The sequence below is a fragment of the Lucilia cuprina genome, chromosome 4 (genome assembly GCF_022045245.1).
Source record: "Lucilia cuprina isolate Lc7/37 chromosome 4, ASM2204524v1, whole genome shotgun sequence".
NCBI lineage: Eukaryota > Metazoa > Arthropoda > Insecta > Diptera > Calliphoridae > Lucilia > Lucilia cuprina.
Genome location: NC_060952.1, coordinates 29,422,010 through 29,438,657, shown reverse-complemented (window position 1 = coordinate 29,438,657; position 16,648 = coordinate 29,422,010). Strand labels below are relative to the sequence as shown.

Below are 16,648 nucleotides of genomic sequence, written 5' to 3'. Positions count from 1 at the left end.
TCCCTACATTTAACGCACACAACTGTTCAATTAACAATCCTGTTTAGTTCTGTGGTCAATACAATTGAAAAACTTCACAAAAACTTCTAATACACAAAACTTACAACAACTACACCTACTCACACTTATACTCTTTTTTCAATACTCATACTTAAACAACAAGATTGCATACATCTCAAAGAGAATTTTTTTGAAAGAAATGTTAATAATAAATATCAACAAGAGTTTAATTGAGCGGGAGTATATTATTTAAAGACTGAGTAGTGAGTAAAGAAAAAAAAAAAAGAAAATAAATATTATTTTTAATAAATAAAATTATCATTAGTTGTTGTTGCTGTTTAGAGCATAATTTTTAATAAATTTGTTTCGTTGTCCCTTTAGTACGTGATTTGACAACTTAAATAACAACACAAGTGATTGAGTAGTAGTAGTAGTATAAGTATAAGGCTTAAAGTTATATATAGCACAACAACTGCAACAACCATAATAATAAAAAAATGCAAATATAGTTAAAAAATAACTTTACTCAGAGAATTATGGATATAGTGTTTTTTTTCTACAAAAGGTGTAAGAATTATATGTTTGTGTATAAGCCAAAGAGTTTTTCAAACATGTGTCTCTGCTAACACAATAACAATAATCAATTGACGCCGTTTATCAAATAAATATGGCGCATTGCACATATGTACACAAACACACATAGGTTTTGTAAAAAGAAAACAAATTATTCAATTAAAATAAAAAAAAAGAAATTATTAAATGACAGAATATAATAAAGCTTTAACATATTTGCCTTAAAATTGTGTGCAATTAAATGGCTTATTAAGGCAAATTTGGTAATAAAATAACGGTTAATTGCCTTAAATAGCAAAATAATTAAAAATAGAAATAACAGTTAGAAATTGAGAAATTATTTTTTACAATATTTAAATTAAATCATAAATTGCTAAAATTTTAGACGAAATTATAAAAAGCAAACAAATCGGGCATTTGCTTTCGTTTGTATTCGACATGACCATTAGATTACTTTATAAGCAAAAAATAAACTCGTTAATAGGCTAAAAGTACGAGCATTTGGTCGTAGACTAGGTAATATAATAATCAGTGAACTAGTTAATGTACTATTACATAAAATAGTCAAAAGGTAAGATTAGACTACATTGGACTAGACTAGTCCATAGAATAGGTTATCGGCTGGTCTAGACCATAGACTAAGCCATAGGCTAGCCCATATACTAGACTATGAATGAGGCCACAGACTAGACCATATACTAGACCATCAATTATACCATAGACTAACCCACAGAGTAGACCACCATAGACTAGACCACAGAGTAGCCCAGCATAGACTAAACCATAAACTAGACCAAAATCTATACCATATACCAAAGGATATATGATAGACTTGACAATTGATTAGACCAATGACCAGACCAAAGACTAGACCGTAGTCTAAACCAGAGACTAGACAATAGACGATATGATAGACATTAGAATAGACCATATAATAGACCATAGAATAGACCATAGACTAGACCGCAGAGTATACCACCATAGACTAGACCATAAACTAGACCAAAGGCTATACCATAGACTAGACCATAGACCAAACCCAAATCCAGTCCAAAGACCAGACTAAAGGCAAGACCATAGTCTAGACCATAAAATAGACCAAAGACTAGATCATATACTAGACCATAGACTGAACCAAATGCTAGACCATAAATAACACCATAGACTAGACCTTAGACTAAACCATAGAATAGACCATAGACTAGACCATAGACGAGACCATAGACTAGATCATAGATGAGGATATAGACGAGACCGAAGACTAGACTAGACCATAGACTAGATCATAAAATGGACTATAAACTAGACCAAAGAGTAAACCGTGGACTTAACCATATACTAGACCATAGACTAGATCATAAAATAGACTATAAACTAGACCATAGTATAGACCGTATACCAGACTATACACTACATTATAGATCATAAACTAGTCAATTGATGTCCCTACACTGGTCCATGTACTAGTTCATAAACTGGTCAATGAATTAGTTTTGTCTGAAAATACATATTGTTATTTAAGAAAGTAAAAGATATACTTTAAAGTTTCCTTTCTAGAAAAAAAGGTCTTTATCCAAAACTGCCGACCCCCCAGCAAAAATTGTCTTATTTATATTAAACCAAATTCATTTAAAAATAAATACAATTTTATACTTTGTCATTAAATTCCTTAGAAATTCTCTACCAATGACATAAACCTAACATATTTCGGTATATTTCCATAACAAACGTTTAAAAAAAATCTCTAGAAATTCCAAAAAAAAAAGAAAAAAAAACTGATATATGAATTTCTTTACTATTTCCAATATAAATACATGATTATATAAAGGAAAAAAACAAGCCACATATAAAATTCTAGCACACGTAGAAAATTCTATGTTAATCCTTAAATCATTAAATCGTGACAAACATAACCAATATACAACAAAATCAAATTAACATACGTTTAAAGAAAAAAAAAATAATCCTTAAAAGTATATAAAAAAACATCTTTAATACACCTGATGTGCATGAGAAATTTTCTTTCTAATACGCTAGACTAACAAAAAAAAAATCAAACAAATATTAATAATTTTTGTGAAAAAAACGAAACTGTTAAACATTAAGGAACATATGTTAAAATGCAAAAAAGAAAAAAAGCTATTTAACACTAACTAAAATTATCTATAAAATTTTAAGCACGTTTTAATGTTATTTCTTGCAATTTTTTTTATTTTGGCGTCTCTCAGTCCATTAAAACCATTCAAGATGATTTATAACTAAAATTACTTTATAGTTTTTCAATAAAATTTATATGAAACAAATAAGTAACAAGAAATAGTTTATGGCTTTTGGTAAAATAAATAATAAGTTGTCAATTCATATTTTTTCAGACTTTTTTTAGACTTTTTATATTTCTCTAGATTAAAGCTTTATCGACATATATTCTTTCTATTTGTTTAAACTTTTAGCTGAAGTTCAAGTTCAGCTTTTAGTTTTGTTTAAAATAAATCTCACGTTTTATTTATTTTATTTGTATTTGTCTTTAACAAATCATCAGAAATGTCAAAATATTTTATGACAAACAGTAGGCAATCAAAATTTACATTTTTAGTTTTTTTTGTTGTTGTTTATTTTGATCATAAACTAAATAAGCAACTGTCAATTATTATCTTAAGCTTTAATCAATTGAACAGATATTGTTATAAATATAAAGTTCATATATTTTGAAAAAAAGAGAAACAACTGTTAACACTGGTCATCGAAATTTATAGAAGAAGACAAAAAACTAGTCAATAGATTAGTTAAAAGGCTAGTCAATTGGCTAGTCTATAAATTAGACAAAATATAAGTCTATAAGGTAGTCAATAGAATAGTCTATAGACTAGTCTATATGCTAGTCAATAGACTAGTCTATATGATAGTGAATAGGCTAGTCTATATGCTAGTCAATAAACTAGTCTATATGCTAGTCTAGTTTCAATAGTTTTGTTAGTTAAAGCTAGTAGTATATAAGCTAGTCAAAAGACCAGCTTATAAGCTAGTATATATGCTATCTATAGGCTAGTCTAGCTTAGCATAAAGTGCTAGTCAATAGGCTAGTCTATAGTGCTTGTCAGTAGGCCAGTCTATAAGCTTTATATTGCTAGTAAATGGGCTGGTCAATAGGCTAGTTAATAGGCTAGTCAATAGGCTAGTCAATAGGCTAGTCAATAGGCTGGTCATTAGGCTAGTCAATAGAATAGTCGACAAACTAGTCAACAGACTAGTCAATAAGCTAGTCAACAGGCCATTCGATAGGCTAGTGAATAAGTTAGTCTATAAGCTAGTCGAAATGCTACTCATGCCATTGCCATGTCTATAGATGATCTATTGGCCAGTTTATAGTGCTAGTAAATAGGCTAGTCAACAGGCTAGTCTATAAACTAATCATTAGGCTAGTCAACAGGCTGGTCATTAGGCTAGTCAACAGGCTAGTCATTAGGCTAGTCAACAGGCTAGTCTACAGGCTAGTCTATGAACTAATCTATAGGCTTGTCAATAGTCTAGTCTATAGGCTAGTCAATAGTATAGGTTAGTCTATGGGTTAGTATAGGCCACTCTATAAGCAGTAAATAGGATTGTCTATAGGCTAGTCAATAGATAAGCCTATAGCCATGTAAATAGGCTGGTCAATAGACTAGTCAACGGTTTAGTCTAAAGGCTAGTAGGTTAGTCTATAAGTTAGTGTATAGGCTAGTATATAAGCTAGTCAGGAGGCTAGTCTATAGGCTAGTTAAAAGGCTAGTCCATAAATTATTAGTAAAGAGATTAGTCCAGAGACTGGTTTTCTTTTTTGTTTTTGAGAAAACGTACATTTTTTTATAAAGCTACGAATTACGTTTATTAACTCCTTAAAAGAAATAGTTTTATTTAAAAAAAATTAATATTATAACCATATTAATTATTTAACTATCAAACCAAACATTTGGCAAATTGACAACATTTCCGTTGACCCCAAGTTGTAATAATAATAAAAAATATATATAAATATTGTAATAAAAGGCAAACTAAACAATTAGCATAGTTATTTAAATACAAAATTTGATTATAATAGAAAAAAGGTAACTATAAAAAAAACTTTTTAAAACTTTAGAATTTACAAAAATTTTTTAACGATATTTTTTGTATTTGCAAGAGCAAAACGTGTTAATGGCACGGAAGCTTTTTTCAGCGAATAAACAATATTTTTTTGTTATTTACTAATGTGGCAACGCGTGCCATTTTTATTGTATAAACACAAATACCAATACAAAAATATTTTCTATAAACACAAAATTTTAGCCAAAATTGGTTGGGGGGTGTTACCATATTTGTAAAAATTCAAATTAATGGCATATAATATTTATTCAGTTGTTGTGTAGTTTTTGTTTTTCTTTTTTTTTCATTTTGGTAACAAATAAATCAATAAAAGCATACAAATATTGTGCAAGCCATAAGTTTGTTTAAAAAGGGGCAATAGCAAACAGAATTTTTGCTGTTGTTGTTGTTGTTTAATAAAAACAAACTACACATCAAAAACTGTCAATAGCCATCTCATCATCATCATCAACAACATTTTTTCGCTTGATCAAAAATGCTGCATGAAGGAAGGCATGAACTCAAATTTTGAGTTTTACATGTACATGTTTATGTATGTATGTGTATTTTGGTTGTCAAGTTATTTTATTTTAAAAAAAGGGAAAAGTACAGCAATGTTTTTCATTACACATGTTTATTTTCATGGAAATATTTTTAAACAAAATTTTCATTAGTTTTTTTTAATTGCAAATTTTATATACTTCCTTATGAGTTGTTAGATTATTTTTTTTTTTCATCAAATGTTAGAAATTTCTTGGACCTAGTAATTTTTAGATCTAACAATTTCTTTACAAATACTAAAGCATATTTGAGTTATTGCAGGTGTTTTAGGGAGGGGGAGAAGTGTGGTCAATTTGATAGCAAAATATTACTCTAAAGACCCATTTGAGAGGGAGCACAATCACATATTTTTTTTTTGTTTCTTTAATTGTTTATTTTATGAGGTGTTTTGTTTTTGTTTCCATTTTATATAGTTCTTTTGAAATTATGTTGTTGTTGTTTTTCTTTAAATTATCTGTTCTTTTTCTAAGAACATCTGTTCATCAGCTTTTTCGTTATAATTGTTTGGATTTGTTGTAAAAAAATGTTGCAGTTTAGTTTATTGTTTATTTTCTGTTCGGTTTTTTTCTTGTTTCTTAAAATTCTTGAGAAAATCTTTGCCACAGGTTTTACATTTACATGATTTTGAAAAATAATCAGGAAGTAAAAGCAGAAATATAAAAAAATCCAGGAAATTCTGTTTGCTTAACCAAAGGCTAATAAAAATTGAGTCGGAAAAGAAATATGTTACTTTTTTATAGCAAAAAAATATAGCAAAAAATTTTAAAAGAAATTAATTACTTCAACTAATAAATATTTAGTTTAAAATCTATTTTAAACAAAAAAGTCTCATTTGAGTTGTAAATAGGTATCTTAAATACCCTACACCATAGTGTTCAAAAAAAAAAAAAAAAAAAGATTTATTTAAGAAAAAATTTAAGAAAAAATCGATTTATTTAATTTTATTCAAATCTTACAAAAACAAAAATTAACGCCAAACAAAATACTTGAAGCATTTTAACCAACATACGTTTTTTTTTCAATAAACAATGTTGTGGTTGCTTTTAAAGCAAATTGTCCTTTTTACGAAATTTTCAAAGATTGTCTTAGATTTTTGCTCATATTTGATTTTTGCTAATTTTAAATAGAAAATTTCTCCAAAGGATAATTGAATAAATTCTAAAAGATTTAGATCCCAAAGATGTCTGGGTTCTTAAGAAATTTAATTTCAACAGACACACAGACGGACGGATAGACGGACATTGCTTAATCGACGGATTTTAGTTTATATCTCAGAATATTGAAGTTTTGGGTTCTGATATCAGGGGTCAAGAAAGTACCATAAGACGTTTAGTATTGGCTGTAAGGTTTGTCCGGAAAAGATGTTCTTCCTCCGAACCTGTTGCCGTGAGCTAGCAGGGTCTTGCTTCAATCTAGTGACGATTTCTCGTTGATTGTAGACGCAAGAAAACACGCATGTTTACGAAAAAGATTTTTTGCGAAGTTGAAACAGTCGGGAAGTCCCTGAGGTCCCCACTTGGTCCCAAGTAACCGGATTTGGTGCGTTTGCTGTATACCAGCAAAAACTTGAGCACAAACCTTCTGGTTGGATAGTTCACTAGCTTGGGTTTTCCCAGCTGATTTGTTTTTGTTGGTTGTTGTTGTTTTGAAATGCCCATAAATTCCCCTTGACACTATTTTTTACTTTTAATTCATTTAACAAAACTAATTTAAAAATTCCACTGCTTTTACTATTATAAACATATCACAGCGACATAATAAATATAAAGATTAAACATCTTTAGACCGTTTGATAATTTAGTTTATCTTGTTTTAAAGATTTTACTTTTTTTTGTTTCAAAAACTTAAGGTGAATATCTAATTGCTGCAAGCAAAAGTGAAATAGTTAAAAAAAACATTTGTTTAACACTTTTATTTCACAATGTCGTCGTCGTCATTGTTGTCTGATGAAAATCTGAAAATCCTGCAAAATTATAATTTTAATTCATTGTTGAGCCACAACACGTTTGCCTCATAAAATAAACTAAACTACGACGAGTAGCAACAAGCAACAGGCGCCACATTTGGTATTTAAACATATACAATTATTTAAACAAGTGTTTATTTATTTATCTTTTCATTGTTGTTGTTTTGTTGTTATTCAGTTTTTGTTAAATACTCTACTCGTATTTGTGCTTTTACATTTTATACAAATGAATTTCAGAAAAAAAATATTGTCATCATGTCAAAAAAAAGTAAAAAGCGAAGGAAAAAATATGCGAAATGAAAGGAAATTATTAACATTGTCTTGTTTTCTGTTTTAAATGTGTTTTTTTGCCATATTGCAATTGTTGGCAGCATGTTGCATGTAATAGTTGTTGATTATTGTTATGTTAATTTTTGCTTATTATTTTTCCTTTAGTTGTTTTAGCTATTTGTAATAATTTTCTATAAGATGCACTCTATAGTGGGTAGTTTTAGAGTTAGCAAAAAAGTACTAAATGTGAACAATTTAGTACTTTTTCTTTTTGTCTCTGGTGTGAAATGAATCACCACCTCTAGTCTGACAGAATAGGACACTAATCTACTGGAAGAATACTAATATAAGGTAACTTATATAAAAGTTATATTACTTGCTTATGTAAAAAGTACCAAAATAAAAGTACTTTTTAACAACATTGTATTTGCAAAACTATTAGGTTTGCTTAAGTGCCTAAAAAAGTACTTTTTTCTAAAGTAAACTCAAATTGTTAACATTTATAAAGAATGCGAAGTAATTTATCCGCTACAGTTTGAAACTGTTAAGGTATTTTGCAAAAAGTACCTAAAAAGGACACAAAATTACCAAAATCAAAAAATTTAAGTTTTTTTTTAAATTTTCTCTTTAATATCTTTTTAATTTCCATTTAACATTTATAATAGTAAAAATAAAAAATAGTCATAAAAAAGTACTTTTTGTTATAGATAGTTCTTTATCTGCTTATTTTGATTTTAATATCTTCAATTTAAACATCAATGAAAATTCCTAAACTTTATTATAAATTAAGTTTTTCCTGTTTGAAAATTACTTAAAAAAGTACGAGGTATGGGGAAAAAAGTACTTTTTATTCTTCTTTATTTAAATTAGTACTTTTTACCTTTTTAAAAACTTTTTATAATTCTTGTAGTTTATTATAACATCGAAGTAATTTACGCCACAATTTGTAAAAGTAAAGTACTTTTTTTAAAATAGTTGTAAGCATAAAAGTACTTTTTTAATATGACAGTATTTACGACAATTTATTGAAAGATTTTTTATTACAATTCTTACTTTTTTTAATTAATTAAAGTACTTTTCAAGAAGTGCTAAGTGTTGAAAAAAAGAAGGTAGCAAATAGTACTTTTTATATTATGAAAAGTTTTATTTCAAATACTAAACTATTTTATTTTAGTTTAAACAAATGTTGGTAGTTTTTCAAAAGTAAATAAAGAAAAGTACTTTTTAACATGAAAATCCTTCTATAATTTAATGAAATTATTGTTTTTCAATTAATAATCAAATATGAGGTAAAAAATTAAGCCCTAAAATATAAGTGTTTACCTGTAATCCTAGGCTACTAAAAGTATGAAAAAAGTACTTTAAAAGTAGTAGAAAAAAACGTAGTAGAAATGTTGACTAAAAAAGTCCACCGTTTTTGTAATTTTCTTAAAAGAATATTAGTATAAAGTTATTTGGTACAAAAAAGTACCAAGAAAATTTTAAAAAAGTACCAACTATTATTTAGCATTTAAACAATTCGTCTTTACTTAAACAATTTTCAAAGAAAAAAAAATCGAAAATGTCTAACTAATCTCATTAGCAATTTGTTGTTGAATTGTTATAAATAAATGTGACAGTTAATCGTAGTTTTGACATTGACAGTATTGAATTTATAGAAGATGAAGAAAAATAAAAACTAATGACAATACAAAAATGGTTAGGAATTAATAATGTAATGTTTAATAATTTGCATTTGTTAAGCAGAGACAACAATGCAAAAATAAATAAAAAAAAAATAATGAGAAAATTTTCACTTTTTACAAAATGAAAGAAAACGGTTTTGTGTGTGTTTTTCTAAAAAACCAGACATAAAAATGTTTAAAAGAAATTAACGAAAACTTACCTCTTCGTCTATGAGCACCTCTATATTTATTGGGTGATAATACTGGTGGTCTGGGTGCCATCATTTGAGGCACTTCATCATTGGCTGTAAGAGTAGCTGCACTATTCTTATGAGAACCATGACGTTCACTAGCCTGACGCCAATTGCCAAAAGAATGACGTCTTACGCCCGTTGAGGGTAATGTATGATGCTGTTGATTATGATGAGTTTTGCTTTAAATGAAAAAGTAATAAAATTTATAATTTTAAATACTAATAATTTCTACACGATTAGTTTTTTTGCAACAAAAACGAAAACACAAAAAACTAAATTCAAATGTCAACAGCTGCCTTTTAAAAAGATCAAGGCTATTGAGAGAGGGTTAATACTTAATATTGTTGCACTTACCTAGGCGATGATGTTGTGTTGAAAACATCATCATGCTCGAAACTGTGTTGTGATGTTTCATTACAGGAACCTAAACGATCGCGAAATGTTTCCGAATGTGAATTGGAGGAACGTTGACGTCTTTGGTGTAACGAAGCAGTGATTTGTGTTTGTAAATGTGCCGCCGACTGTTGATGTTGCGACATCAATGGTTGCAGTTCAAAAGATTGCTAAATTAGAAAAAAACACACAAACACACACAACAGAGAGAAAGGAAGTTCATTATGTATTATTAGTTTTGTTTTACTTGTTGTTAGCCCAACTGTTGCTGGATTTTATGATTTATGGCAATTTAAATAGTAAATTATGCTTTAATCTTTTGCTCAAATACTTACATATGTAAAACCAAAACTGGCTCTAGGGCTGCCTAATGTCAAAGAGGCTGCTGTATCCAAATTGGCCGATGTTATTAAACGTGTTTGTTCGGGCATGGGTAAACGAGGACTGCTACCTTTGGAATTACGTCTTTTGAATATGGAAAAACCTTTATTGGAACTTTGTGAATCTGGGGTTCGCGGTGATTTGGGATCATTGTAAAAATAGTAGGGATTATCTGTAAATATTAATAAGGAAATAAAACTATTAATATTTTTTACTCTTCTTTTTAGAAAGTTTTAATGAAATGATGTCATTTATTTAAATTTGTTAATATACTTGTAATATTACAATTGTTACCTCTACCCCCTCTTCCATTATTATGATTTATGTCTCGTCACTTTTGTTTTCAAAAAAAAAAAATTAAACTTAAAAATGCTATTATTACAATTTTTTACATACTTATTGTGTTCATCTTGATTTGAATATAATAAAAGCTTCCGGTTAATAATGTGTCCAAAAAGTTTGAATGTATGTTGTTTAAAAAGAAGCGGAAATAACTATTGAAAAATTATTTTGTTGTCTATGGCATTTCTTTTTTTTTACAAGCATTTTTTTTGCTCTCTCCCTCTCTTTATTTTCAATCTTTACCGCATTTATTTTATTATTGTTGGTGTTGTTGTTGTTGTTACAATTACAATTTACCAGTACAGTACTCCTGCATTTATTAACTCTAATGGTACTTTTATTGCTACTAAGTATGTAAATTGTTGTAAATACAGTTACTTAAATGAATGTAAACATATAATTTATTTGTAATTTCATTGAGAATTTATAAGGGAATTACAAATGTAACTTTAATTCGGTACTTTTTTTAGATACTTTTCTGTTTAAGTTCATATATAACACAAATAATAAGAATATTCTATTTCGTAAAAGTGAAAAAGGCAATAATTCCTAAATTATATAAATATAATGAGTTTGGTACTATTTTTTTGTACTTTTTACCCTTGATATAATTATCAAATGTTTGGTACTTTTTTCTGTACTTTTTACCATTAATATAAATATTTGGCAAAAGCAAAAAAGTGTAAAACTCATAATCGATGCTTATAAATAGGAAAAACTCTTATCTATCAAGTTTATTTTATAAAAAATCAAGTTTTTCTAAAAAAAATACTTTTTACACAAAAAGTATTTTTTTAATATTTTTTCTTGAAAAAAGTACTATTTTTCTATGAAAAAAGTATTTTACAGTATTGGGACTTTTTCTACAAAAAGTATTATTTGCATACAAAACTTTTAATTTTTCTCGAGAAAGCACTATTTGTAATTGTAAACTAAAAATACGTTTTAAGAAAATATGTCTTTTACAGAAGACTTTTTATGCAGCTATTTAACTTTTTCCCCCAAAAAAGTACTTTTTCTAGATATTCGTAAGAAAATAATGAAACTCGTTTTAGTTTTACAAAAACTTGAGTTATGGAATTTTTATCAAAAAAAGTTTGTGTTATTTAGAAACAGGCCCTCTAAGAAAATTTTAGTTTTTTATAAAAGGTGCTATTTTTTTTACAAAAAAGTACTTTTTATAGAAATTCGTAAGAATAAAAAAAGATTTTTTAGAAAGAGTAAGAAACTTTTATTTAAAAATCTTTAAGCCCGAGAAAATCAAAGGTATTTTTTTAAGAATACATATTTAAGTTATTTTTTTTACAAAAAAGCTATTTTTTAGAAATTGTACTGGTTTGTGGTACAATAGGAAGTTTTTGAAAATAGTACTTTTATATTAAATATAATTTTAGTGAAAAAAGTACTATTGGTAGCGAATCCTAAAAAAATACTTCATATTGTAGAAAAATAAATGTTTTTTATAGAAAAAAGAATAATTTTAAAAACATATCGTCTTGTTTCAAAAATTTATCATTTTGGAAAAAGTACACAGAGGGAAAAAGCGCTATAGAATAGTACCAAAATTTATACAACAGCTTACCACGTTTGTTAACATTTCTATAACAAATGTGCATAAAATTGAAATAATACAGTGTTGTCATTTTGACAACACATCGTGGTCATTCCAACAACGCATTGCTTTCATTTCGATTACATTTTATATCGTTGCGGTAATATATTATTGTGATTTCGACAATCTATTATTGTCATTTCGATAACGCAATGTTCTGTTTGACAACATTACGTTGTCAATTTGATAACATATTATTTTTTGTCTTTTTCACTCTGAGTAATCTTGTTTTTAGAAACATACATTAAAGAGTTCCCTTTACAAAATTTATTATTGAAAATGTTGTGTTTTTCATAAAAAAATAGCCTTTTTTGAAAAGGTAATTTTATTTAATTTGATAAAAAAGTACTATTTATGGAAATGTGTATTCTGAAATCTACATTTTTAGAAAAAAAGTACATGATTAGTTTATGGGTATCTCTCAATTTTAGGAATAATATTTATTTATGGAAAAAGGGACTTTTTAGTTAATTTTATGTACTAATTCTAAAACACTAATATTAAGGTACTTTGACGAAGGTACATAAGATACTTTAACGAAGGTACCTAAGATACTCAGTTTTCAAAAGTACTTTTTGAAAAAGTTTCTGATACAAAATTGATAAACTTAAAAAACAAATCAACGATTTGTACTTGTTATTAAACAAAAAGTACCATTTGAAAAGTACTTTTTAAAAAAAAGTGCCAATTTGCAAAAACTTTTAAGAAAAAATTGATAAGCTTTTAAAAATATGTCAAGAGTACTTTATAGTCATAAAATCCATAATTAATAAAAAGTACTTTTTGAACAAAAACTACCTCTTGAAAATTACATTAATAGATAAAACATTTTCTAAGAAATTAATCGGAAGATTAATGTTTAGGCTACAAAATGAAATTTCAATCTTTATGAAATTATAGAATTAACCCGCAACCCTTAGACTAATAGTTTCTACTACACATATTTCTGCCGTATTTGTCAATAATAATTTAAAATTAATTTTCTTTAATTTTTTTTAATTTACCTGAGAAAAATGTATTTGTTGCATTATCCACTGTGACAAACATTTTGGTTAAGTTTGTTTATTTAAATATTTTAATCCTCTTAGAGTTAAACAATGAATATTTGTTTAAAAATAATTATTTTTTAATATTTTCAATAAATGTTAATTTTTTATCTTTTTTCACTCAATTTTTATGTTTTTTTTTGTATAATTAAGTCAATACAATTAGTATTGGTTTAAACATGTTGGCTGTTGGTATTTTAATGATTGTTTAGAAATTATTAATTAAAACAAATTGAACAATATAAATATTATTAATAATAATATTTTGGGGGGGCTTAACTTTCACCAATAATATTTTTGTTTGTTTATAATTGTTGTAATAACACTAATTGGTTGTTATTAATAGGCGGATATGTTTAAAATTTCTATTTAAGGCACGTTTTTAACACAATTTTGAAAATTTATTTATAATTTTGTTAATATTTGTTTAATAGTTTAAAAATATATTTCATTTCTTTAATTTCTTTTTTTTTATTTAAAATCATATAATTTGGCGCGTTTTTGAAATTTAAAAGTAACGTATTATTCAATTCAATTAATAGTTGATGTTTTTGTTTATTTTCAATTTTATTTTACAAAAAATCCGTTATGCGTCTTGTTGCATTGACATCTCGAGACGGAATACAAAAAAATATTCTAAAACTTCTACCCACAACTCATGTGCAACATGCTTATTGAACAACAACACTACATACAACACCAGCAGCAGTAACAACAACAGCTCAACATAAAAACAATAAAAATAACAAAAACAATCAAAGAAGACGCTTCTTCTTTAAATTAATATGTATATATGTATGTTTTATAGATTGTTTTTGTATTAGTTAGTATCTGTGTATGTTTATATTTTAATTTGTATGCCTCTTTTTGCCTACTTATGTGCAGTGTATCTGTGTGTATTTTTTCTTTTCACAATTTATAATGTGCGTGTAGCCTGTATGTTTGTTTATTAGTTGTTGCTTTAAATCTGTGTTAGTATGTGTTTGTAGTTGTTGTTTTGATTGTTTTTCTCTTCGGTGGAGTTCTTGTAGATAGATTCTTTTTTAACCATCCTCAACATACATACAGACAGACGGACATCTATCCATCTATTATTTCCATACATTTGGTGCAAATACCCACTTGCGTACAATACATTTTACTCGCACTTATACATTGTTAGACTCGAAAAGTCTATTGAGTGAATACAATTAATGCGTATTGTTTTAAAAAGTGCGTAAGTGTAGTGTTGCATATAGTGCGGGAAATGTGAAAAAGGGGCACAATTTTTAAAATTTTGTTTAATTTTAATTATATTTAAAAGTAATGGATGGACTTTGACTTGAGCATAGACTATGTCTATGCTCATATATATAAATATGAGCTAGTCAGTGTACTAATCTATGAATGACTAGCTTCATAGGTAGTCTATTGACAAGTATATGGTCTAATCTATTGATTAATAAACTGACTGGTCTGTGAACTAGTTTAATGACAAGTCAATGAACTAGTCTATGAATGACTAGACTATGTGCTAGTCTTTTGACAAGTCTATGTTCTAATCATTCGACTAGTTTATTGAACTAGTTCAATGACTTGTCTTTGAGGTAGTCTATGTTCTAATCAATCGACTAGTCTATGGATCCCTTTAGGCTGGACATGGATTACTCTATGGACTTTTCTGCAGACTTTTACAATAACTATCTTAAATTTTCTTTTATTTATCAACTAGTATAATGACTAGTCTATGACATAGTCTACTGGTTAGTATATGTTATAATCTATTGACTAGTCTATGGTGTAGTATATAGACTATTCTATGGTATAGTCTTTTGCTTAGTCTATGGTCTAGACATTTGAGTTATCAATGGTATAATCTATTGACTAGTTTATGGTAATGTATATTGATTAGTCTATGGTCTAATCTATTGACTAGTCTATGGTGTAGTACACAGTTCAGAACAGTTCGTAGTTCATTGACTAGGCTATGGTGTAGTGGTCTATTGTCTAATATATTGACAAGTCTTTGGTGTAGTTTTTAAACTGGTTTATGGTCTTGTTTATTGAATAGTCTGTGGTATTGATATGTCAGTGAACTCATTTAAGTTGGACATAGTTTACTATGGACCTGTACCCCCGCAATAAATAAATTGTATGTCTTTATTTTGGAATATCGAACTTGCGAGAAGGTTCACCGTGGTCATGAACATAGAGTTCATGGTACAGTTTTTATAGAACAAGGATATATTTACAAATATTTATAAAAGAAACTAAAGATGTTTTGCGGAGAGAATTTTCTTAAACAAAAAATAAATTCCTTTAGAATTCTTCTCTATCTAACTTCGTTGGAGTAATGGACTCTTTAAAAGAAGATGTTACAATGGTAGATATAATTGTCAAACTCAAACTCTACGGTCTACCAGACTAGAACTCTAACCATTTACTTACCGGAAGCCTGAAATTGTTTAAAAAATGTCAAAAAGAGAGACTTAGTTGCTGATCTAAGAAGTTTAGGTCGACTATGAAGTGGTGGGTAGTTACATTATTAAATGCAATAAACTGTTATAAATGAAAATCTCAAGTCGTGTATATATAGATAGATGTTGGTAAAAAAAATCTTGTCAGACTGGTATCTGGTTGTAATACACTCATTTATAACTGACCTAAGTCACCTTATATGGTCACCTTTGATCATTTTCTATCTATGACGGTTTTCCTGTAAGTTTATATGAGTTTGGGCGATAAGTAACGTTAGATAGATTAGAAATTTCCCAACATTCACAAAGTCATTTCCTAAATATGTAGGTTTTTCAAGAAGTTTTCAAGAGTTTGGACCATTAGTAACCGATATCTTTATATAAGATAAGATAGATTGGGAATTTTCCAATATTCACAAAAAATCTCTCTGGTATTTGTGAGAAAATGTTCATGCGTAAATATTTAATTTTTTTTTGTTGGAATCTGTTGTTATTATCACTTTCATAACATACTTATAATAAATGAATATATAAATCCATTGCCTCTAATCGAATTTCCCCTAGTGTAGAGCATATTTATAAACAGAGATTTATAAACATATAATTCTTTCTCTTTCATTCACGGTTTAAACTCTTCTTACTCATTTGTTGTTTAACCTACTACAACTATCTGTCCGTCCATTCAAACAACCGTCCGTCTGTCCATCCATCCTTATTGAAAAGCCTGTTGAACATATTGCACCCACACTTTAGATGAATTCTAAACCAATGCCGCCGTTCCACTTAGCTCTGCTCTGCTCATTACATGCCTTAAGTAAGTACGTATGTATGTAAGTAAATAAGTAAGAGTTTTTCCAGTAGGAATTATTTTTGTTTTCAAAACAAAACACAGTTTTTCCCTCGATTTCTTTATAGTTGTTGTTGCTGCTGCTGGGTTTGTTACCTGAATTTCCAAGTTGCCAACAGCATATTAATCCAAGAGTTGACCTTTTTTGTAGCTGTCGTTGTTGTTGCGGTTTGTTTACATTATTA

The 16,648-nt window shown here is 27.8% G+C and overlaps 1 protein-coding gene across 3 annotated transcripts in view; it reads right to left on the bottom strand.

Moving 5' to 3' along the window:
• Nucleotides 1-16,648, bottom strand: part of LOC111676505 (phosphoinositide 3-kinase adapter protein 1) — a 91,067-nt gene that overhangs the window by 21,024 nt on the left and 53,395 nt on the right. For 2 of the 3 annotated variants that reach the window (XM_046950355.1, XM_046950356.1), the window contains 3 exons: nt 10,115-10,332; nt 9,741-9,949; nt 9,354-9,565 (listed from right to left, as the gene is read on the bottom strand). In XM_046950355.1, coding sequence (XP_046806311.1) covers nt 9,354-9,565; nt 9,741-9,949; nt 10,115-10,332 — 639 coding nt within the window. Of the gene's footprint in view, nt 1-9,353; nt 9,566-9,740; nt 9,950-10,114; nt 10,333-13,118; nt 13,792-16,648 lie in introns of those variants that run through there. The other variant, XM_046950354.1, reaches the window with a different exon arrangement.